Genomic DNA, 24,040 nt, shown 5'->3' on the forward strand with positions numbered 1-24,040 from the left:
ACCAAATAATCACTTTTGCTAGCTCATGAGTAACACACCCATCTCCTATCATTGTCAGTATTCTCTCCACCCACCAGAAAGACCTTATCACTGTCAGCATTTCCCCATCCATGTTTACCAATATCTCTTCATCACTGCCACCTTTCTCCTTCCCCACTGATATCTTCCTACAACTGTCAGCTTTCTCCCTCTCCACTAGTATCCAGTTCCTACAACACTCCCAAAACATCAAACTGCCCAGTATTCTCCTTCCCATCCACACCACTATTCCCCGTTAGCATACTTCTCTTCTCCTCGCTTTCCTCATCCCTTTCACAAATAATGCTGAGACGCCAGAGGCCAAAGTCATAATCCTGAGACTCTCCTCTCTGTTCCTGTAACTAAGAGCAACGTTATGCTGTTGGGGCAGCCAGTGTGTGTTCTAACCAATACACCGCCCAAAAAGAACAACACAGAAACTGATTCAGTTATCTGTACTTAAAATAGCTGGATTTCCTTTCCTCACTATTGCTGCATTAATTAATTCTGCATGAAGCATTTTGAAACAGCATGACGCAAGATATATTTGCAAACACTGCCTGTCAGATGTTCAGTAGTGACATATCTGGCGCTACATACGAAGCACTGCCATGTTACAGGCCACTTGCTATCCCTGTTTCTATCTTATGGAGTTCTGCCAAAGCATCCCTCTGCAGCAGCATTTCTGGACCCTCTATCGGGAATTCCTCAATGGCTCCCACTGTTGCCCTGTGCTGGCTGTCTTCTAGTTTCCTGTGTTGATTGCTGGTACGTGCTAGTTGGCACAAGGCAGTCTGATTCAGGAAGTTGCTTCTGGCTCAGACGTCAGCCGACTGTTCTTTCTCACCAGCCTGTCAGCAATTGGCAGGAACAAACATCTTCATTGCAGTTTGCTACTCCTTCATCGATATCTGACAATGTCGATCCCCCAAACTGTGAGACTAGCTGTAGCCCTTTAATAAGGCGACCCATCCTCCATTCCAGCCACACTGTCCCACTTGCACGTCCACACTGTTGGCCAGCCTTGCATTCCTGGTCCACCCCGTGGTTTCACTGTCTGGTCCTCGATTTGGCCCCCAGTCGAACCCTCATCAAATGTGTAACTTGCTTCAGACTGTAGATCCTTGGCTCTGAGCCAGCAAGTACTGACTTTCATTAAATAACATATACAAATTGTTCTAATGAAACTCTGACCAACTTCCTGAGGCATGTCACAATTTGATTAGGAATGGCTGTTTTCCTCTGTTTGGTTCCTTAATTAATCCATTCTGCCAATTCATCTCAATTATAAAATTCACAAAGTATTTTCATCAGTTACATAACATCAGTCTGTCCAAGTCTCATTCTTTCCCCCATTTTTTCCCTCTGCACTATTCAATGTGTATCTTTTAATCCCAATCTGAAGCAAAATTTATGCAATTCTCCCTGTCATCACACCACTTTCAGCACAATTTTCACTGCAAGCTGGACACTTAAGCATGACCCAATGAGCATTGTCAGACTGGTTAACTATGGAAGTCATCACATCGTCAAAATAAGGATCTAATGGATCTATGACACCAAACTATCAACCACTGCAAGCTACAGAATTCTTGGTAAACCTTTACAAACCAACAGTTAGGCCTTAATTCTGAACACAAATGTTAGGATGTCAAACCACTGGAGAGAGTGCAGAGGAGGACAAGGAAGAGAAGAAATGTAGGTGAGAGTCACTGACTGCTTAATGAGATTGAAGGTGATGGAATTTTTTTCTTTGAGCACAGAAGGTTGGGAGACAAGCTTAAAGTATTCAAAGTTGCAACAACTTTTTGGGTAAAACCTGCAGTGCTTGGAGAATGAAACGGTTACCAAAAGTCATGGATTTAAAACAAAAGGTTAAACAAGTAGGGACAAGATGAGGAACCTTACTGTAAAGATCCCACAATGAATCATCTGGAAGGATGATAGAATCAGATCCACAGAAAGACCTTCAAAGAACATCTGCATGTGCATATGTATTCAAAGAGAATTAATCTGCAGGAACATGAAGAAAAAATAAAAAAGATAGCACTTCTTTTAAAATGCTAACTTAGCCACAATAGGCCCAACAATTCTCCATTGTGATATATCACAGCAGAACTGTTTCACCAGGAGGAAGATTACTAACCTGAGGAGACAAATTTAAACAATTGGCAAAGACCATCAAGATGAAGAAAATTACATTTTTCATAATACACTTAATGAACTGGAATCCACTGCCTGAAAAGGTAATGGGAGATTTAATGCCAATTTTCAAAAATGTTTGAGAATTGCAGGACCTTGGGCAAAAACCCAGGGAACATATCTACACGGAAAGCTCTTGAAAGTGCCACCATAGGTATACTGGGCCAAATAACCTGTTCTCATGTTTTAAAATTCAATTAATCACACATATTTGATTGCTTAAGTGACCTTTCAGTGACCTGACATTACAGGGTTCATTGCTAGAACAACATCTGCTCTCCACTAGCAGGCTATGAAGCAGTAAAATCATGTTGTCACAGAAAGTATTCCCCTTACAGCCAGTTGTTGTACTTCACATAACCGATAATGGAGACAAGCACAGAAAATGAAATTCCTGCACCTCTGGAATGGACCAGCAGCCAGTCTGAAACCTGCAAATCTTTGTTGTAAGCTTGTTACTAGACATGAAAGCGTTAACAACTGATTATATGAGGCCTGCCAGGCATATGAGGTGGAAGCTACTGAAAAAGAGCTACAACAGATAATTAGAGTTTCAATATTCACCTTTCACAATGACATCTCCATAACTTGGTACCGGAGCCTGTCTGTGCATCAGCAATGGGAACAGCAGCTGGATTACCGAATGTGTTCACTGTCAGTAAACCACACAAGAGGCACCAACAGAGTGCCAGTGATACCTCCCTTCTCAGCCCAGTTTCCAAACAGTGACAGGTCTTACTACTTAACAATATTCCACTCAATATTTGAGGACATTTTAAAAACAGAATTCTAATGATGGTACTTGGGAGTCATTGCCCGTTATTTGTGCATATCTATTGCCCAAATCGGAGACCCTCATTTCAGAGCAGAAAGTCAAGGACAACCCTCAGATGGCAAAGAGTTGGAGGCCAAGAAGTGATCAGGTGAAATTTAAAAATTAGAATAAATCCTTTCATTAGTCAGAATCAGTGTCAGGGTCCTTTCCCCAAAAGGGTGGGGGAATAAAACAATTTAAGAAAAACGAAAAGCAAATAGATTACTGGCTAAATATGAAGAATGAGCCATACATCACACAGGAAGGTATTTTTAACCATTGAGTATTGAGCTGGTCTTAGTCAATGCAAAATTAGCAAAGTTCTTTGCCTGAGAATGAGTGAAAATGTCAACCAGAGTTTCTGCTCTTGATTACTGGCTTTCGATCCCCAGCCTAGACAGTGGCAGATCAACCAGGGTTCCAGCCGCTTATCACAACCCTGTGATTGCTTCAGAAATTTGGTGAAGTCAAGATCCAGCTAAGTTTTGATATCAAGCTCCCACCCACGTTCCAATTTTATTGCAGACCCTTACTGACATCAAGGCATCATTGGTGTCGTTTCCATTCTTTAAATTACGTCCAACCCCAGGACCAGCCAGAGCAAGGGTCTCTTAGTGGGCACTGAGGGGAATGAAAGAACAAAACTACACAACTGGTGGCACCTTGGAGTTGCATAGGTGGTTTCAGTGTTGATTATTCTGCAATAAAGCTGCACGTCACCAAGAGCCTCCGCAGAGCGAGCCCTGCACACATCCCTTAGCCTAACTAGACACACCTCTGAAGTCTGCGCCCATACCTTCCCGCTTCATCCCCATGGCAAGACACTTCTGGTAGCGGCAGTACTGGCACCGGTTACGCTGACGCTTGTCAATTATACAGTCCTTGTTATCACGGCAATTGTAGGTAAGGTCTTTGCGCACCGTGCGTTTGAAGAATCCTTTGCAACCTTCACAACTGTAAACGCCATAATGTTTGCCTGAAGGATTGAGAGGGAATAATGTTAAAATTGTGTGTGAAATTATGGAATATAAACACAACATGATCAACTCAACCTACAGAGAAAGACTTAATACAAAAAGACAAACAGCAACTTTGGGAGCATTTGTACTCTCTTCACTTTTTAACCAAGATCAAGAAGTCCCACAGCACACTGATCACATTTTTACACATGAGAAAATGGTTAATAACTTGAATGGAAATATTTATAGTTTAAGAAAAAACAACAGACAAGTAGGGCTGTTTAGTTTTAGAATTAGAATTAGAGTTGATTACATTCATCTCACAACATGAGGGAGCAAAAATCTTTATGTTGCGTCTCCATCGCTATGTACAAGCAATGAGTTAGGGAAATGTGGGAGGATATTGCACAAGCACCAAGATTGTATACATAATTCTTCCGTTTTCACATTTGTACAGTCAGATAGGCAATCAGATCAATGCATATTAATAAATCTGTTGGCCTAGTGAAAGAAGCTGTCCCGTAGACTGTTGATCCTGGCCTTAATGCTGTGGTACCGTTTGCCAGACGGAAACAGCTGAAACAGCAAACAACAGGAATTCTGCAGATGCTGGAAATTCAAGCAACACACATCAAAGTTGCTGGTGAACGCAGCAGGCCAGGCAGCATCTGTAGGAAGAGGTGCAGTCGACGTTTCAGGCCGAGACCCTTCATCAGGACTTTGACGAAGGGTCTCGGCCTGAAATGTCGACTGCACCTCTTCCTACAGATGCTGCCTGGCCTGCTGCGTTCACCAGCAACTTTGATGTGAACAGCTGAAACAGTTTGTGATTGGGGTGGCTGGAGTTCCTGATGCACCTCCAGGCCCTTTTTATGCATCTGCTGCTGTAAACGTTCTGAAGAGGAAAATCCACATCCACAGATTTGCTGAGCTGTCCACACCACTCTCTACAGTGCCCTGCGATTGACGGTAGTATGGTTTCCATACCAGGCATTGACACAGCAAGTCACAATGCTCTCGATGGTGCCCCTGTAAAAAGTCCTGAGGATTTATGGACTCCTGCCAAACTTCAGCCGTCTGAGGTGAAAGAGGCGTTGTTGAGCTTTTCTCACCACACAGCCAGTATGTACAGTCCAGGTGAAATCCTCAGTGATGTGTATACCTAGGAACTAGAAACTACTCACCCTCTCAACTACAGTCCCACTGATGTCAATAGAGGCTAGCCTGTCCCTGTTTCTCCTGTAATCCACAATCAACTCCTTCATTTTTACAAAATTGAAGGAGGGGTTCTTTTCTTGGCACCACTGTATCAGGTCATTGATTTCTCCTCCCTATCTGTCTCATCATTGTTGGAAATAAGGCCTATCAATGTTGTGTCATCTGCAAATTTGATCACCGGATTGGAGTTATGTATGACAACACAGTCGTGGGTGTATAGGTAGCAGAGGAGGGGGCTCAGGACACTGCCCTGGGAGGGCTTCGGTGTTGGGGGTCAAAGGGGCAGAGGTGAGGTGCCCATCCTTACTACCTGCCAGCAATCCGACAGGATTTCCAGGATTCAGCTGCACGAGGCAGGGTGCAGGCCAAGGTCTCTGAGCTTCTTGTTGAGCCTGGGGAGAATTATGGTGATAAATGCTGAACTGCAGTCCCAGAACAGCATTCTAACATTAGCAACCCTCTTCTCCAGGCAAGTGAGGATGGTGTAGTGCTAAGGCACCATCTGTCCATCGGTTGTGTCGGTGGGTGAATTGTAGGGGGTCCAATAGGGGTGGTCGCATGCTGCAGATGTAGCCCGTGACCAGCCTTTCAAAGCATTTGCTTATGATTGAGGTGAGTGCGACAGGATGGTAATCGTTCAAACATGCTACCTTGGTTTTTTGATACAAGGACAATGATGGATGTTTTGAAGCAACAGGGCCTAGGAGGGGGAGAGATTAAAAATGACTATGAACATGCCAGCCAGCTGTGCCACGTACACTTGAGTCCTCACCCTGGGATGCTGTAGTTAGCTCTTTCAAAGACAATACAGGCTCAACAACTCAACTGGCCGCCACTGCATTTTATTGTTCTGTTATTCAATGGGGAGTTCTACTACCTATTCTTTGCATATGCTAAAACAAATTAAGGTTTCCAATCAGAGTCTGATCCTGATTCCATGATGAGTGCTTTTCTTCTATTATGAACATGTGTCTCCAGCCTCACACCTTACACTGGGAGTTGTAATCCAGCACTGGCACACAAGATAGACTAATAATCTAAATCCCTTGAGGACTACTTATGTAAAGAAAGAAATGGTGAACTTTCAGACAGTCTCTCCACTATCACACTGGCCCCATTCCAGCAATGGAATCCAATGGCAGAGTGCCATCATTTGGCAATTCCTTTGTAGTTACTCAATTCATTTTGACAGAGTGGAATAGCTCCACGAGGGAGAAGGTTTCACTTTGTCGATTAATTCAATTTATGGATTGAACAATTAATCTAATCATCTAATATAATAAAATGCAAAACTTTTTAAGTTTGAGTGCTATTATATTACATCTTTTATACATACCATATTTTATTAAATAGCCTGATTGATTTTTAATTGTATATGAGTATTTTTGGGCACCTTATCTTAGAAAGGATGTGCTGGCATTGGAGAGGGGCTAGAGGAGGTTCACAAGAATAATCCAGGAATGGAAGTGTTAGTGTTTGATTACACTGGGCCTTTAGTCACTGGAGTTTAGAAGAATGAGGAGGGATATCGTTGAAACTTATCAAATACTAGACAACTGGGTGACCCCTTGGGGCACCCTTTGAGAGAAGGGTAGTGCAGTCTGACGTGACCAGAATGAACATTAAATTTTCCTGAATGCTATTGGTATCGCTTTGCTTTGGAAACTGAAGTAGAAAACCTCAGTTTATTAAAGAACAACAATGCATAGCAAAACAAATATAACTGCTCCTCATTTAACGAAGGACACTTTTGATGGCATCATTTCTGGTTTATCTGCCACCCTTGTGCCTCTCGTTGTCATTCTGGAGACGTGCAGCCCTTTCATACCCCGTCTCTTCATCTCTTCTGCTGTTTGTTCTTTGTCTCTGATCCTGGAGATGTGCATTTCTCAGCTCCTTTGTCTCTTCCTCTCTCCTCCTTCTGTGCCTGTTTTTGTCATTCTGGAGACGTGCAGCCCTTTCATCCTCCGTCTCTTCAGCTCTTCTGCTGTTCGTTCTTTGTCTCTGATCCTGGAGACGTGCATGCCTCTCCTCCTCTGTCTCTTCTTTTCTCATCTTTTTTTGTCATGACTCTTTGATCCTGGAGTCGTGCGGCCCTGGCCTCATCCAATTCTTGTTCTCTCTCTCTCCTTGCCGTTTCCTGAAGTTTGGCGTCATCTCTTGACCATAATGCCCCCCTTCCCTTTCCACGCAGCATAATTAGGCTGACCATTTTTTTTTCCCCTAATGCTGGATAGAAGATACAAAGCACTAACACCAAAGGATGCTGATTATTCTTGATGATGTGGTTGGTACTCTCCTAAATGGACATGATATAGTCACTACTGTCGTTTGACTGCATCAAAGAGTTTTATGGGTGTCTCAAAGTACGCTATTACAATAAGATTTAATTATCTCTTATTGATGGGTGGCAGTTAGATCTGTCCCAATCCTGCACATGCTGATGGTAATTAGCAGAATGTGACCCCTCAGAATAGAGCTGCCCTGCCCTTTTGCTCCCGTAGGTGTCGCTGCTGAGACTGGCCGTGCACATGCATCGGGCTGTCGCGCCCCAATTTCCATGATGGCCAATCGGGTCTCAGGTGAAAGCCAGCCAGCTGATTTTTGGCGAATGAGCAATTTTATACGAATATATGACTCCGAACTTTGCCTACATTCTGTAAGTTAGCACATTTTGATTCAATATAGCCAAAAAAAGTGCCGCTGTAATGCACCATTTGCGCTAATTGAAGGTCATAAACAGGCAAACAGGCAGAAAGGGCATGAAAGTTTTAGCAGTATATACAAAGGTTTGTAGATTGAAAGGTTTAGTTAAAGTAAATGAAGAGAGGATGCTTCCTATAATGGTGGCGTCTCGGATCACAGGACACATACAAAGGACACAAGGGCATCCCTTTAGAACAAAGATGAGGAGGAATTTCTTCACCCAAAGGATAGTGAATCTGTGGAATTCATTACCACAGTCAGTAATGGAGGCTATATCCCTGGGTAGATTTAAAGCAAAGGTTGACAGGTTCTTGATGAGAAGGTAGGAGACCGTGGTTGAGCGGGATAATAACACAGCCCTGTAAACTCTATAGGCCAAATGCCCTTATTCTGCTTCTGTGTCCATGTCTTCTTTTTCAAAGTGTGAATGCCCAGATATTCTTAAATCTTTTAACAATTTGATCATCAGTATTCAGGCAAGGTTTAATCAACTGTCGAGGCATTACCGTGGAACAAGCTTGCACGTCCAACAGGCTTGTGGATAAGAGTCAACTTTGGATACCAATATGCCACAATGCATAAGTGCAGTAAAGAAGGTGGCGAAAATAGCTCACCAGTCACTGAGGCAAAGTGGGCCAAACCACTCCAGAGACAATTTATTGCACAGTATTGTAACTCAAGTGTCAGCAGAACTTTTTCAACACTAAGCCTTGCATGATGTTAGACAAAAAGGTGACTGGACAGAGGCATTTGTATTATCAAAGAACTAATTCTAAGCTGAGCCCCTTTAAAAGGAAAATTCAAGCAGATCTGTTCAATTGGTGACGACTGAACTAACAGAGAAATAGAATGTCAAAATGACTAGAAACATCCACTCACCTGAAGACCTGTCCCCACAAATGGCACAGATGTGTTTAGTGAGTGAAACTGGACAATTTGAGGAGTGAGATGGCACCTTAAGCACGCCATTGATTCCTAAAGGTGGCTTCACATCCTCTGTGCTGCTTACTGAATTCATAGGTGAGTTTACCTGCAAGCATAAAATAAAAAATTGGACAACTGCTTATCTCGACCAACAAAAACCCTTTTGAATTTAATTATACAGACTGTGTTATTCCACTCTTCCCCAAGTGAAACACAAATACATGGAAGCCAGGTGATAAAAGAAATACCAAGCATCAAAACAAAGAGGTAACAGTAATATATTTTACTCAGCAGGCAAGATGAAGATCAGCACTTTAGGAATGCACTAATGTAACACCTTCATTCCAATGAAATCCTCTATCTTTCAGAATACATTTCACATTAAATCAGATTACTTGCTCCCGTTCACTCATAAAGTACAGCACCTCAGGGAGCCAACTCAAATGGGCCATCGTAAGCTTGGGAGGCTGACCACACGAAGGCGCAAAGGGCCTCGCACAAGGGACGGGACCTGAAGAATCAGCCGGGGCTGAAGGACCAAGAGGGCTCCAGACTCATGGAATGCTTCTCATGCAAACTAGGACCAAGGTATCTATTTTAGTGAAGAGGTGGGACCCTAGGAAATTTGGCTGATGGTGAGGGTATCGGAGCAACAGGTCCATAGCAGATAACATCTCATTGGCTCTTCAACTCAACCCTAAAGCATCTGGACAGCAAAGATGCTTACGTCAAGATGATTTTCATCAACTACAGCTCGGCATTCAACACATCATCCCCTCAAAACTAATCAATAAGCTTCAAGGCCTAAGCCTCAATACCTCCTTGTGCAATTGGATCCTTGATTTCCTCACTTGCAGACCCCAGTCAGTTCGGATTGGCAAAAACATCTCCATCAGCACAGGTGTACCAGAAGGGCCTGTGCTTAGCTCCTGCTCTACTCACTTTACACTTATGATTGCGTGGCTAAGAACTGCTCCAATGCCATATTCAATATTGCTGAGAACACCACTGTCATCATAGGATGAATCAAAGGTGGTGTCAAATTACCATATAGGAAGGAGACTGAAAATCTGGCTGAGTGGTGCCGTAATAACAACTTCTTACTCAATGACACCAAGACCAAGGAGCTGATTATCGACTTCAGGAGAGGGAGACCAGAAGTCCATGAGCCAATCCCTTAACAGCAGATCAGATGTGGAATGGGTCAGCAACATTAAATTCATCAGTGTTATTATTTTGCAGAGCCTGCCCTGGGCCCAGCATTCAAGTGCAATGATGAGGAAAGGGTGGTGGCATCTGTACTTCCTTAGGAGTTTGCAAAGATTCAGCATGACATCTAAACCTTCTACAGATGTATCGCGGAGAGTACATTGACTGGCTGCATCACTGCTGGTATGGAAACACTAATGCCCTTAAACAGAAAATCCCACAAAAAGCAGTGGGTACGGCCCAGTAAAGTCCTCCCCACCACTGAGCACATCTAAATGACATGTTGTCGCAGGAAAGCAGCATCCATCATCACGGACCCCCACCACCCAGGACATGCTCTCTTCTCACTGCTGACATCAAGAAAATGGTACAGGAGCCTCAAAACTCACACCACCAAGTTCAGGAACAGTTATTACCCCTCAACCATCAGGCTATTGAATAAAAAGCAGATAACTTCACTCACTCCATCACTGAACTGTTCCCAAAACTTATGAACACACTTTCAGGGTCTCTTCATCTCATGTTCTCAATATTTATTTATTATTATTATTATTATTTATTTTTTGTACTTACATAGTTTGTTGTCTACTGCATACTGGTTGATCGCCCAAGTTGGTGTGGTCTTTCACTGATTCTATTAATTGATTCTTTGATTTGAGTATGACAGCAAGAAAATGAATCTTAGGGTTGTATATGGTGACATACATGTGCTTTGATAATTTGAACTTTGAAGATCTAATCAAACTATCCTCATATGGGCATGTGTGCTAAAGGTACCATCTATTAGCTCAGCAAAAATTTCTCCTTTTGTGCAAGCTGGAATACAATTCTGCCGAATCCCAGATACACAGATAAATCAGAATCAGATTAAATATGACTACCTCTTAAGGGGACTCAATTGCCAATCCACTCAATGCCCTTGGGCAACAGGCCATTGCACACAGCTCTGGAATGTAGTATACTCAGCAAACACCAAGCAGTGTGGAGATTTTTTTTGTTATGGGCAAGGCTCACAGCAAGCTTAACCAATATCAAGTAAAACAAGTTGAAACTCAGAGGATCGCGATATTAAAAAGAACAAGAAAACCACAAATGAAACTCAGCAAAAGCTTTCATCAGCACCTTTCTAAGGAAGTATGTTGTGTACTTATCACAAGTCCTTGCAAATACTAAGGCTTTAGAGAACGTGGTAATTGCTTTACACTGCCTTGAACAAACAGTACTTTTTATACAATACTGGAATGTTGAATTACCCAACCTATCTTAAATGAAAAAGCCAATGCAAGCTCAGACTGTACACGACAATGCATCACCAATGTTATGAATCTCAACTCTACATAAAAGGCAATTTCACACAGATTCCACGATATTCAAAGTGAGAATCAGAACATCCCACTCTGACAAACATCCAGCATGCATCTGTACTGTATGCAGTTGATGGCACAACAGAGGGAGCTCTTCCTTCAATGCTAAAACCCTCAACATCTCTTAAATCTCTTCATTCATGTCAAGGATTCTCATGATTTCTTTCTCACATCAGGTTAATGTTCTTGCAGTGGCAATGAAATGTCCCTTATCAAAACGGTGTATTAAATCCTCTGTGACAAGAGCCACTTGCTGGCTGGTGGTGTAGTGGCATCAACACTGGACTTCGAGGCAAGTGGTCCTGGGTTCAAATCCAGCCAGCTCCACGCACTCTTTCCGTCTGAGCTGGGTTAAGTGTCAAGCTGGCAACTCGGTCTCATAATAAACAGACAAATGCGAAAGAAATGTCAAGGTTGCTGCCCAATGTGCTGCAAGGCACGGAAAGGAACAGTAGCCACTGGGCTTTCATCCCTTTCATCTTCTCAGCAGATTTTGATTGTTGACATCGCCAGTCAATATTAAATAATCTTAAATAAGATATTTTACCTTGTTCCATTCTTATCTATTAAACACACATTAAGAGATAACAAAATCTTTATTTCTGTGACCAATCAAAAAAACTTCAGCTGCTGGGCATCTAATGAAGAATCTTCAACCTGTAACATCAATTCTGTTTCTTTCCACATTTGCTGCTTTACCTGTTGAGTGTTTCCCGTAGTTTCTGCTTTTGTTCATTATTCCTGTGGATCCATTTGTGCTCTCCAATTTGAACCCACAACATTTTGGACATCTATATATTCTTGATCGTATTACAGAGCACATAGAAATCTACAGCACATTACAGGCCCTTTGGCCCACAATGTTGTGCAAACCATGTAACCTAGTTTAGAAACTGCCTAAATTACCCTTCCCTACCACATAGCCCTCTATTTCTGTAAGCTCCATGTACCTTTCTAAGAATCTCTTAAAAGACCCTATTGTATCAGTCTCCACCACCATCGCCGGCAGTGCATTCTATGCACCCAACATTCTCTGTGTGAAAAACTTACCCCTGACATCCCCTCTGTACCTACTTCCAGGCACCTTAAAACTATGCCCCTCATGTTAGCCATTTCAGCCCTGGGAAAAAGCCTCTGGCTAGCTACACAGTCAATGCCTCTCCATCTTACACGCCACTATCAAATCACTGCTCATCCTCCGTCGTCCCATGGAGAAAAGGCCAAGTTCACTCAACCTATTCTCATAAGACACGCTCTCCAATCCATGCAACATCCTTGTAAAGCTCCTCTGCACTCTCTCTATAGTATCCACATCCTTCCTGTAGTGAGGTGACCAGAACTGAACACAGTACTCCAAGTGGGGTCTGACCATGTTCTTACTTAGCTGTAACATTACCTCATGCCTCTTGAACTCAATGCCACGGTTGATGTATGACAACACACCATATGCATTCTTAACAACACTGTCAAGCTGCACAGCACCTTTGAGTGTCTTATGGACCCAGACCCCAAGATCTCTCTGATCCCCCACACTGTCAAGAGTCTTACCTTTAATACTATGTCCTGCCTTCAAATCTGACCCACCAAAATGAACCATTTCACACTTACCTGGGTTGAACTCCATCTGCCACTTCTCAGCCCAGTTCTGCATCCTATCGATTTCCCTGTAACTTCTGACAACCCTCCAAACTATCCACAACACCCCCAACCTTTGTGTTATCAACAAACTAATGAACCCACCCTTCTACTTCTTCATCCAGGTCATTCATAAAAAAAAATCACAAGGAGGAGGGGTTCCAGAACAGATCCCTGCAGTACACCACTGGTCACCGACCTCCATACAGAATACGAACCATCTACAACCACCCTTTGCCTTCTGTTAGCAAGCCAATTCTGGATCCACAAAGCAAGGTCTCCTTGGATCCCATGCCTCCTTACTTTCTGAATGAGCATCGCATAGGGAACCTTATCAAATGCCTTGCTGAAATCCATATACACTACATCCACTGCCCTACCTACATCAATGTGTTGCTTTACATTAGTTATTACAGCAATGACCCCTGGTGTGTACACCCTCCATTATTAAAGCTATTGATCTTGGTCTCCATTCCCTGAATTACGTACATCAAAAAGACCAAGTCTGAATACCTCGGGATAATGTAACAACAATGACCTAGAGTGTATGCACAACAATTCAGATCACAGTTTCAGTGACACAGGTTCAATACAGATCTTAGGCACTGATTGTGTGGAGTTTGCATGTTTTTCCTGCCACTGCATGGATTTCCTCCAGATACTCTGGTTTCCTCCCATGTCCTAAAACATGCAGGTCGACAGTTAATTGGCCACGGTAAATCTATGCAGTTAAATAGAATCTGTGGGGATATGGAAGTAATTCATGGAATTACAGGGAGAATCAATGAGTTAGGGTTGGACAAGTGTAAAACAAAAGGTGCTTGATGGTGGAGTGATGAGCTGAAGGATTTCTTTTCTTACTGGATCTCTCAATGACTCACTTCTTAAGGCACTTCTGGTCTAAATATATTTCTGATCCAGGTCCACAACATAATATCATGCAGTTCTGATCCAGATCTTAAATTTCTTCTCTTGAAAGAGGACACAGTCAGAGCTTAACTAAACGTTTTTGTCAAATAAAGACAACTCAGCAAGAGTCTATGCCTACAAGTGCCAAATGTTGTGGATGGGCTGAAATCTAACTAAACAATATAAATGCCCAAGCTGTTCTTTAGAGTAATGACTGGTGTAGTTCTACCTTGGGGCTGTTCATTAAATTGAAATTAATCAAATCAAATTATTCCCCTGCACCTCCAATTAACACCCCCACCACAAATGACCCTGTTAGACGAACATAACCTCAGATTCAGGAGGGCAGATTCTTCTGTTTGTAATTAGATTACTTTTATATTAAACACTATGAATCATGCCCATCTGGGTGATTCTAAACCTTGAACGTTCTAGCTAATTTGTTCAGACCATAGTGAATATACACAAGGAAATCAATGAAGATGTTTAGAAAGCTGAAAGAGGAGCAGAATGTGTTGAAACTACTCAGCACATCAGGCAGAATATGAACAGAATTTTTTTTTTAAAGTTAGCACTTCAGACGGATGACTTTTCTGATGACCTGGAAAGTTAACTCCTTCCTCCCCAGTGATACTTCATAATTTACTTTGTAATTCTAAGCACTTTCTGCTTTGTTTCAGAATTGCAGTATTTTGTTTTAGGGCCTAAAATATTAACTCTTTTTTTCTCCCTAAAAACGCTGCCTGACATGGTGATATCAGACAACATTTCTTAATTTCTGTATTCTGATCTGGTCAGGTGCAAAGGGGTGCGAAGATGGACCATCACTTGGCATTTTAGGCTGAAAATACTACCGCTTGTTTTTTAAAGGAAGGAGTCCCTGGACAGTGATCAAGAGCACCTATCTTGAACTTGGGAGGAGAAAACTGAAAGTCAACACTGATTAGAAGCAGAAACCTAATCCTACTTCTCCATCTAAGGGGGTGTCAGTAGTCAGTCATCAGGAGCGGGTACCACAGGCTTTCTTTCTGATCTCAGCAATCACTGCACGGTAATAGGGGAATTCATTTTTGTCTAACCAAGAGGCTCACTGATAGGGTCAAAAGTAAGAACAGTGGCTGCTCCCCATTCAGATACAGGAGTAACCAAATAGTCTTCATTAGCAACGACACATTGACCACCCATTCTTTTGATAAACTGAAAAGGGAAGCCAGCACAGCTGTACTACATTTTCCCTGAAGGTGGTGTATAAACTTCACTACTTTTCATATTCACAAATATAGAAGGCCATTTTGCCCATCAAGCTTACACTGACTTTCAGAGAAATCTCCTCAGGTCCATTTCCTCTTTATTTCCTGCAACCTACATTTCATATGCTCATCAATTCCATCTTGATTCTCCTTCCATCCACCTACATCTACAGTAATTTACTGCAGATGATTAACTCACTAATAGAAACACATCTTTGATGGGAAACCAGAGCACCAGGAGAACCACACAATCCAGGAAGAATGCGGCACTATCGGTTAAGATTGGATGGGTCACTGCAGCTGTCATGTAGCATGACAAAGTTTTGAGCCACCATGTCTCAATCCACAATACTCCACTCGAGGTGTACATAATTATTTATGAAGTATGAACAAGATCTCTTTCAATTTAAATTTCATGCTTTTATTTACACAAGTAAGCCATGTGCTTTTTAAACCACATTATCAATGTCCTGCCTGCAACAAGGTAAGATTCACTTTCCACAAAGTCTGTGTGCTCAACTGAGCTGTTCAAAATAGTGCCATTTTATGGCAAGACAAAAATGCAAAAGAATCTCAGGGAGAAAAAAGGTGAAAACCAATGTAACTTGGTTCCATGCCCAGAAACAGAAGACTTACAACTCAAGCCAAAAACGATCAAATTCCTGATGGAATTTAATGGCTCAGAAATAAATTCTTCACAATAACTAAATTGCAGCAATTGAAACTGTCAATTCAACAAAGGGCTCCAATGATTCTGTATGAAGAAATCAATGCTTAGCTGAGTACAGTAAGGGAATAATCTCAAACTAATGCAGGAGTCAGACAATCTAGATCTGATAGGTGGGGAGAAGTGTGCTGGGGCTTTGGGTGGAGAGAGGAAGAGACAGGAAGAGAAAACAGCCCTGAGCAGGAAGGGGTTTGAGGGGAGTGTAGAAGGTAAGCCATGCAAAGGAATGTAAGAGAAAGGTAATTACAAACCAGAAAGAAAGGGAAAGTGCCCAGGGAAGAGAGCCCGGACAGGGCATCAGCACAGATTTGGAGACAGCCATGTACATTTTCCTATTTGTTATGCAGTACAATTTTAATGAACATCCATGATGGGAGGAAAAATTATTCTGCACAGAATGAAATGCTATTTAAGGAGTGGGAATGCCTCTGGCTGTATGTATATATCTGTGTGTAGATGTGTTTTTCCAGTTAGATTCTTTTTTTGGTAACTGGTAAACTAATAGGAGTCATAAAATATGCTATTGTTGGGATACAAGGAAGGAGTCAAACTGAAATCAACCAGAAGGACACTGGAACACACGGGGTGATTTAATTAAAAGACAGAGAGCTTGGTCACCCAGTAAAGGATTGAATGATTCAACATCTTCTATTCCATCTGAGTAGCCTCCAACCTAATGGCATGAACATCAATTTCTCAAACTTCAGGTAATGGCTACCCCACCCCTCTGCTCTTCTCTAATCCTCATCCCCCTTTCCCTCTTTCACCTTATTTCCTTGCCTGCCCATTGCCTCCCTTCGGTGCTCTTTCCCCTTTTTCTTTCTCTTCCATGGCCTTCTGCCCTCTCCTATTAGAGTCCCCCTTCTCCAGCCCTGTATCCCTTTAATCAATCAACTTCCCAGCTCCTTACTTCACCCCTCCCCCTCCCAGTTTCACCTATCACCTTGTGTTTCTTCCTTCCTTCCTCCCACCTTCTAAATCTGACTCCTCATCTTTTTGCTCCGGTCCTGCTGAAGAGTCTCGGCCTGAAAAATCGACTGTACTCTTTTCCACAGATGCTGCCTGGCCTGAGTTCCTTCAGCATTTTGCGTGTGTTGCTTGGACTTCCAGCATCTGCAGGTTTTCTCTTGTTTGTGATTGAATAAGCAGCTTGAAATTTCAATCACCACATCCAAAACTGAAAACTGCTGAGAGATGCACAAAGACAGGATGTAACACTTCAGGTAATGCAAACTTACAACCAATTGGAAAGTTAAAATAAACAGGCACAATAAGGGATGATTTAATTACAGCTATGTTACTGTCTGATTACTCTTGCCTAGACTTGATCATATCCTGCTTAATCCTTTGTAACACTGAAATAAACACAAGGCGAGATGAAGAACAAAGGTCAAGCCTGCCTGTTAATGTCAGATGGGCAATAAAGAAAATTGCTGTGCTCTTTGATACACACTGACCTGTTTCAAATACATATCATAAGTAACCTCTGCTAGAAGCTAACAAATTATGCCCAGACATAAATACTGGATGCTGTTGGTGATCACAGCAGAGGGGGTAGAGTTAAAAGGAGCCCAGGTTGCAATGAGCTGAAGGTGGCGAGAAGAAATGAGGAATTCTGCAGTGCGCAATAAAAACAAGTTACAAGTTTTTGTTTGTCAGTGAGATAAATGACTTTACAATTACAGTGATAATTTTCACAAACCTTCACCAGATGATACTTATAAAAGCTTCACTGACAAATGTGGTCAGGCTCTTTAACAGGACACAGGGATAAAGAAAAAAAAGTGGAAGTTGTTATAATACAGAAAACAAGGTTTAAAAAACCATCACTGTCCTCACAAGCTCACTTAAGCCAATTATTGGTATAGATCACAATGTCGAATGTAAGATACAAGATCATCACCAATAAACTGAATCAAATTCAAAAGAAACTTATTTAGCCAGAGTGCATTGTGAACATGAAGTGGCTGAAGTAAACTGCATAGTAATTTTAAAGGGAAACCATGTACAGGAGAAAGAACATACTGTGGAGATTAGCTGGAAAAAAGCTCATGACCACAAGCTCTAATATGGATGCATTAAGCAAGATGACCTGATTCTGTATTATAAATGCTGTGTAAATAAACACAAAATGAAATTTTCAAGGCTTTATCATTAGGGTAGGAAGATCTCAGCGTCAGCCAGTGGTGTAGGGGCATCCACATTGGACTTTGAGGTGGGTGGTCCTGGGTTCAAACCCAGCCAGCTCCTTGCATGCTTTCCATCACGGGATGAACATTGAGCTAGCAACTGTGCCTCATAACTACTTAAGTTCATTTGGGAGATTCAAACTCTCCAGCTGGGGTATATGTGATTCAGTTTATGTGGACAGTAACAATGACCACCTGAATACAGCAAAAATACTTCAGTTCACAATCTGTCTTCAAACTCTGCTTGTTCCTCATTGGCATTTCCAGAGCAGCAAAATGCTTAGGAATGACTTGTTTTGTGTCAGATGTTATACTAATAGAAGTCGGCTAAGTGAAAGAAAAAATGAATCGGAGAATAGAAGGCAAGGACTGCTTGGCAAGCCCTCCACAAGCAGGATGACCATCAAGAATTTCTCCAACAGGCATGTAATCATCAATGAAACAGCACTTGTTTTTGTTGAAGGATGTCAATGGAACACTTCACAGTCGATTCCAACACCCTTGATCAGAATTACAGAGTAAAACTCTCCATACACTGGAACCCCAATGCAGTGAGGGACAAAGTGCACTGATCCACAGAGAAATAGCAGGAATTAGACGCAGAATACTACAGCATCTAAACTATGCCTCAGACCTGCGGCAGTTCAAACACAGCGTTGATGTCAATGACAGTTCCAGCATTTCCTTGTGCATCCTTTTTCGGAAAGGAAAATAGATGTAAAATTAAAAATTTACACTACTAATGGCAGTCAATGAACACTTCCTATGTCCCTGATTTCATCCATGTATCCTGATTGGGTGTGATATACTTATCTAATGGCCTAATCAATACTTAAAATTCACATGTTATAAATGAAGGCTGAGGTGCCAAAGGTCACCCGGTGCTTCAGAGCCCTCCACCAAGTCACCACCCTTGTGTTCACTGATCCCCAATGGTTGCCAATGAAAGAAATCATCACTTTAATTTTCTAGCTCCTGCATGACCCCAGTCCTCACTACCTCTAATCTCCAGCCTCTCAAATGAGATCTCTTCACTTCTCCACTCCCGATTTACATTGTTAGTCTTAATTCAGCTGCTTAGATCATAAAACTCTAGAATTTCCTTCATAAACCTAGCAGTCTATCTGGCTTTAAGATATGCTTAAAAACCTGCCACTTAGACCAGGTAAATCTCCTTATCTGATTCATTGTTAAGTTTTGTGTGATAATATTCCTGCAAAATCCTGAGAATGTTTTGTTATTTTAAAAGTGCCCTTCAAATAGAAGTTGCTATTATCAAGCTAAACAAGTGCGCAAAGAAACAGCAGACAGAATACAGTGTAGAAAGTGGGAAGTATTCCACTTCAATACATAAGACAGAAGAGCCGAGGTTTTTTTTAATATTAACAGTGACAGACTGGAAAATATTGACATTCATAGGAGCCTAGGAGTCCCAGACATTTAAAACCAACACGTAGGTGTGGCAGGAAATTAGGAAGGCAAATGGTACGTTTGACTTCATTACAAGAAGTGTTGATTACAAAGGTCAAAGGTGAGACCTGGAGTATTGCATACAGTTTTGATGTAATTACCCAAAATGGGATCTTTGCGATTGGAGTGCAAGCAAGATTCAACTGACTGTAGCCACACAAAATGCTGGAGGAACTCAGTGGGTCAGGCAGCATCAATGGAAGGAAATGGACAGTCAGCTTTTCAGGTGAAGTGACAAAGGGCTGAAGAAGATGGAATCTGATAGGAGAGGTGAGTGGAACATGGAATAAAGGAAATGAATTGAGGGGGGCAACCAGAGGAAGGAATGGTGTGTGATGAGCAGATGAGGTGGGGGGGGGGAGGAAAGAGATGGGTCAAAAGGTTCCTTGTGATGTGAGTGGGGAACAGAGAGGAGAGGTTATCAGAGCTTTGAGAAATCGATGTTTAGACTGTCAGATTGGAGACTAGTGAGGCAGAATATGAGGTGCTGTTCCTCTAATCTGCAACTAGCCTCAGTTTGGGAGTAGATTAGATCATGCACAGATATGTCGGAGTGGGAATACAAAGTGAAATTAAAATGACAGGCCACCAGGATATCCCAGCTGTAACAGCAGACAGAGCAAAGGGGCTCGATGAAGTGATCCCCAATTGGCATTGAATCTCACTGATCTGTTGGCCACAACAGGAAAACCAGATGCAAGAAATGACACCAATGGATTCACACATAGAGGATTCCTCACCTGTAGGGTGAAAGGACAGGTGTAACAGCTGGCATGGGTGCAGGGATAAGAGCCTTGAGGGGGGGTCATGTAAAGAGCAATTGTTGTAGAAAGCAGAGAGGGGAGGGGAAGATGTACCTGGTGGTAAGGTCCTGTTGGAAGAGGTGGAAGATGCAGAGAATGATATGATGGATATGCAAGCTCAAAGGGAACACTGTTGTATCCTGGGAGAGGAGGTGGGATGGTGATGGGGTAAAGGAAATAAAACAGATAGAGGAGAGGGCTGCACCAATAGCAGTGAAGGAATCCCCTTCAAAAGATGTTTTGGATGTTCTGGAGTGCTAAAGCCTCATCATGAGAACAGATGCAGCACAGATGAAGGAAATGAGAAAAGAAAACAGCATCGTTACCAGTGACAGATGGGAAAAGAGTGCAGTCCAGGTACCTGCGAGAGTCAGTGGGTTTGCAGAAGAAGTTGGTACATTATTTGTCTCCTGAGATGGAGAGAGACAGATTAAGAAAGAGGAGAGAGGTGTCAGAGATGGACTAAGTGAATCTGAGGGTTGAGTGGAAGTTGGAAGCAAAGCTGATGAAACTGACCAGCTCTGTGGGGGTACAGGAAGCAGCACCAATGCAGTTGTCGATGTAGGACAGAAAGAATTGGAGAGCATTGCTAGTATAGATTTGGAACATGAATTGCTATATGTGGCCAAATAGTTTCTGGAACAGCTTTATGAGTGGAAATTAGAAGGCTAAACGCTTAAAAACAGAGGTCTGGAAGAATGAGAGTTGTTCATTGAAATTTAAAATTTAACTGGTTGTCAACAAGAAGATGATTTCCCCACAGCTAATCATTCTAGAACCAGAGGTCACATTCTCAGAATAAGGAGTATGACATTTAGGACTGAGATAAGGAGGAATTTCTTCTCTCAGAAGATGGTCAACCTTTGGAAATCTCTTTCCCAGAAAGCTGTGACTGCTCAATCATTGAGATCAAAATAGATATTAATGGACTTTTGAATGTTAAAGGAATTAAAGAACAAGGGGAAAATGCAAGGTAAAAGATCAGTCATGATCTTGAACTGCTGAGCAGGCGCGATAGAATAGATGGCCTATTACTACTCATCATTCTTATTATATACTGCCCAATCTTACTGTAGTCCTATTAAACGCAAGTCAAAAAGATCTCTAAATGTATTCCATATGGATGTTCAGAATTCAGAACTGCTGACAGTTCAGGGAAGGGGAAAGTTGGGTTGGAGAATTTTGCATATTTGTAACTTCACAGACTTGTTCCACTCAGGGGGAATGATATGCCAGCAGATTTGGGTCCAACTGGAACATATAAGTTTGGATAGGTATATGGCTGAGAGGGCTTTGGAGGGATATGGTCTGGGTGCAGGTAGATGAGGCTAACAGAATATCACATCAGCACAGACTAGATGGGCTGAAGGGCATGCTTCTGTGTTGTGGTGCTCTAAGACTAGAGCAAAAATCTCACAGCTCACAATGAATTAAATAAAACCGGATCAAATTATTGATGCCATTCAAATTCTCAGATCACCCAAATGAGAGAAGAGACTGGGGGGGGGTTAAAAAAAAGGATAGTTAATGCAGAAAACTACTGGACAATTTCCTGAAAAACCTGCAAATCGTCTACTTTAATGAGGACTGTAAGCACTGTGGAAATTCAGACACTAATAAAAGAGGGAGACAGCCAAGTGTAGGGGGCTGTGATTATGAGCTAAGGAGCATGAGCAACACCTGCAGGCAATAAACCTCTGAGAGAAACAGGAAGCTCAGGCCAGGCCTGCCTGGGAGGAGGTACTGGTGACGCCAGCCAATTCATCTTTCTGGTGATTAGTAGGAGGCCTTCGTTGGGATAGGCTCCTACCTCGCAGGCATACAGGAAGACAGCTAATGAAATCCATAAGGGAGCTGTCTGAATCAGCCATGGAGTATGGTATTCTTGGCACAGGCACTGCTCTGTGTTTATCCCGCTGACCTCATGCAAGCTTCCATACACAGTCTCATGACTCTGTCATTTTGAATGTAACAGTTCAAGAGTGCCAGGGAATCGAGGCCATAACAGGGGTAGAGGAAGGGCAAGATTCTTGTCAATTTTTTACCCAGCCCTGCTCTCTGCCTTACTTGTGTATAAACACTATTCATTGATATTGTGGCAGTGCATGCAGTCATAGAAAGAAGATCACCCCAAGCATCCACCTATAAACAATCTCAGTTCTGCACAACACCTGAGCACAACTCAGCAACCCAGGACTCCATTCACTTAAACTCAGGAACATGGCAGAGAGCCAAAGAATAAATTCTTAAACGTGAAGCAGCTTATAAACTTGGCGTATCACAGCCCAGCTTGGGGTCAGGGTAGCGACCAGGCAGATCTTCAATCTGGGTCAGGAAAGGTTCAGGGAACCAACTTGCCTCAGTTCATGGTAGAAACCAGGGGAGACTGGAATGCAAAATAATTTTTAAAAATGCAAACAAATAAATTATTCCAAGAACTTTCCATCTCCTGAGGAACATGAGGGCCCTTATCCCCGGGTCACTACAGAAATCTACAGTCTACAGGCATGTAGGAAGTTGCCCAAACTCTCTGAAAAGACCTGGCTGCCCTATCAAGTTGAATCATTACAAGATCCCAAGCACTCACTCAGTTCATTGCACCTATCCAGTCACCCCTCTCTCCAGCTCCACACACCAACCAGCAGCTCCAGAATCAGCATGGATAGCTTCACTTTCAAGGACTGTATAACTTATATTATCAAAATTATTTATTTAAGTTTTTCTGTAAATATCTTCTTTTGCACATTGGTTGTTAGTCAGTCTTTGTAGTTTTTTATCGATTCCTTTGTATTTTGTGTTCTACTGTGAATGCCTGCAAGGAAATGTATCTCAGGGTACAAAATGGTGACATACATGTACTTTGATAGTAAACTTACTTTGAACCCGGTCATCCCTCTCTACAGCTCCATGCACCAGCTCACTGCTATATCTGGGTACCTTTGTCCCTAGTGATAGAGCCTAGGTGGCCAACAGCAGGAACATGGATACCTCTATCTCTAGCTCAATGCAGAAATTCATACAGCTTTCTCACCAGCTCACTGCGGGAACCCAAGCACCCCCGTCCGCAGCTCGCTGCGGGATCCCAAGCACCCCCGTCCGCAGCTCGCTGCGGGATCCCAAGCACCCCCGTCCGCAGCTCGCTGCGGGAACCCAAACACCCCCGTCCGCAGCTCGCTACGGGATCCCAAGCACCCCCGTCCGCAGTCGCTGCGGGATCCCAAGTACCCCCGTCCGCAGCTCGCTGCGGGATCCCAAGCACCCCCGTCCACAGCTCACTGCCGGAACCCAAGCACCCGTCCGCAGCTCACTGCGGGATCCCAAGCACCCGTCCGCAGCTCACTGCGGGATCCCAAGCACCCCCGTCCGCAGCTCACTACGGGAACCCAAGCACCCCCGTCCGCAGCTCACTGCGGGAACCCAAGCACCCCCGTCCGCAGCTCACTGCGGGACCAAGCACCCGTCCGCAGCTCGCTGCATCAACTGATGCCCCACCCCCTCCTGCCCAAATCAAAGTAGTTACTCAGGTAACTTTCTCCGTAAGTCACTGCAACAACCCAGCTATCTCCCAACTCAACTCATTGCAACACCCTGGGTAAACCCTCTCCCCAGCTCACCACAGCATTTTAATGACCCCTCTCTCCAG

General features: G+C 42.9%; 1 protein-coding gene across 8 annotated transcripts in view; it reads right to left on the reverse strand.

Moving 5' to 3' along the window:
- Positions 1-24,040, reverse strand: part of rxrab (retinoid x receptor, alpha b) — a 117,839-nt gene that overhangs the window by 23,189 nt on the left and 70,610 nt on the right. For 6 of the 8 annotated variants that reach the window (XM_072240469.1, XM_072240473.1, XM_072240471.1 and 3 more), the window contains 2 exons: positions 8,797-8,947; positions 3,810-4,010 (listed from right to left, as the gene is read on the reverse strand). In XM_072240469.1, coding sequence (XP_072096570.1) covers positions 3,810-4,010; positions 8,797-8,947 — 352 coding nt within the window. Of the gene's footprint in view, positions 1-3,809; positions 4,011-8,796; positions 8,948-16,906; positions 16,963-24,040 lie in introns of those variants that run through there. The other 2 variants (XM_072240477.1, XM_072240476.1) reach the window with 2 other exon arrangements.

The sequence above is a fragment of the Mobula birostris genome, chromosome 22 (genome assembly GCF_030028105.1).
Source record: "Mobula birostris isolate sMobBir1 chromosome 22, sMobBir1.hap1, whole genome shotgun sequence".
Classification (NCBI taxonomy): Eukaryota; Metazoa; Chordata; class Chondrichthyes; order Myliobatiformes; family Myliobatidae; genus Mobula; species Mobula birostris.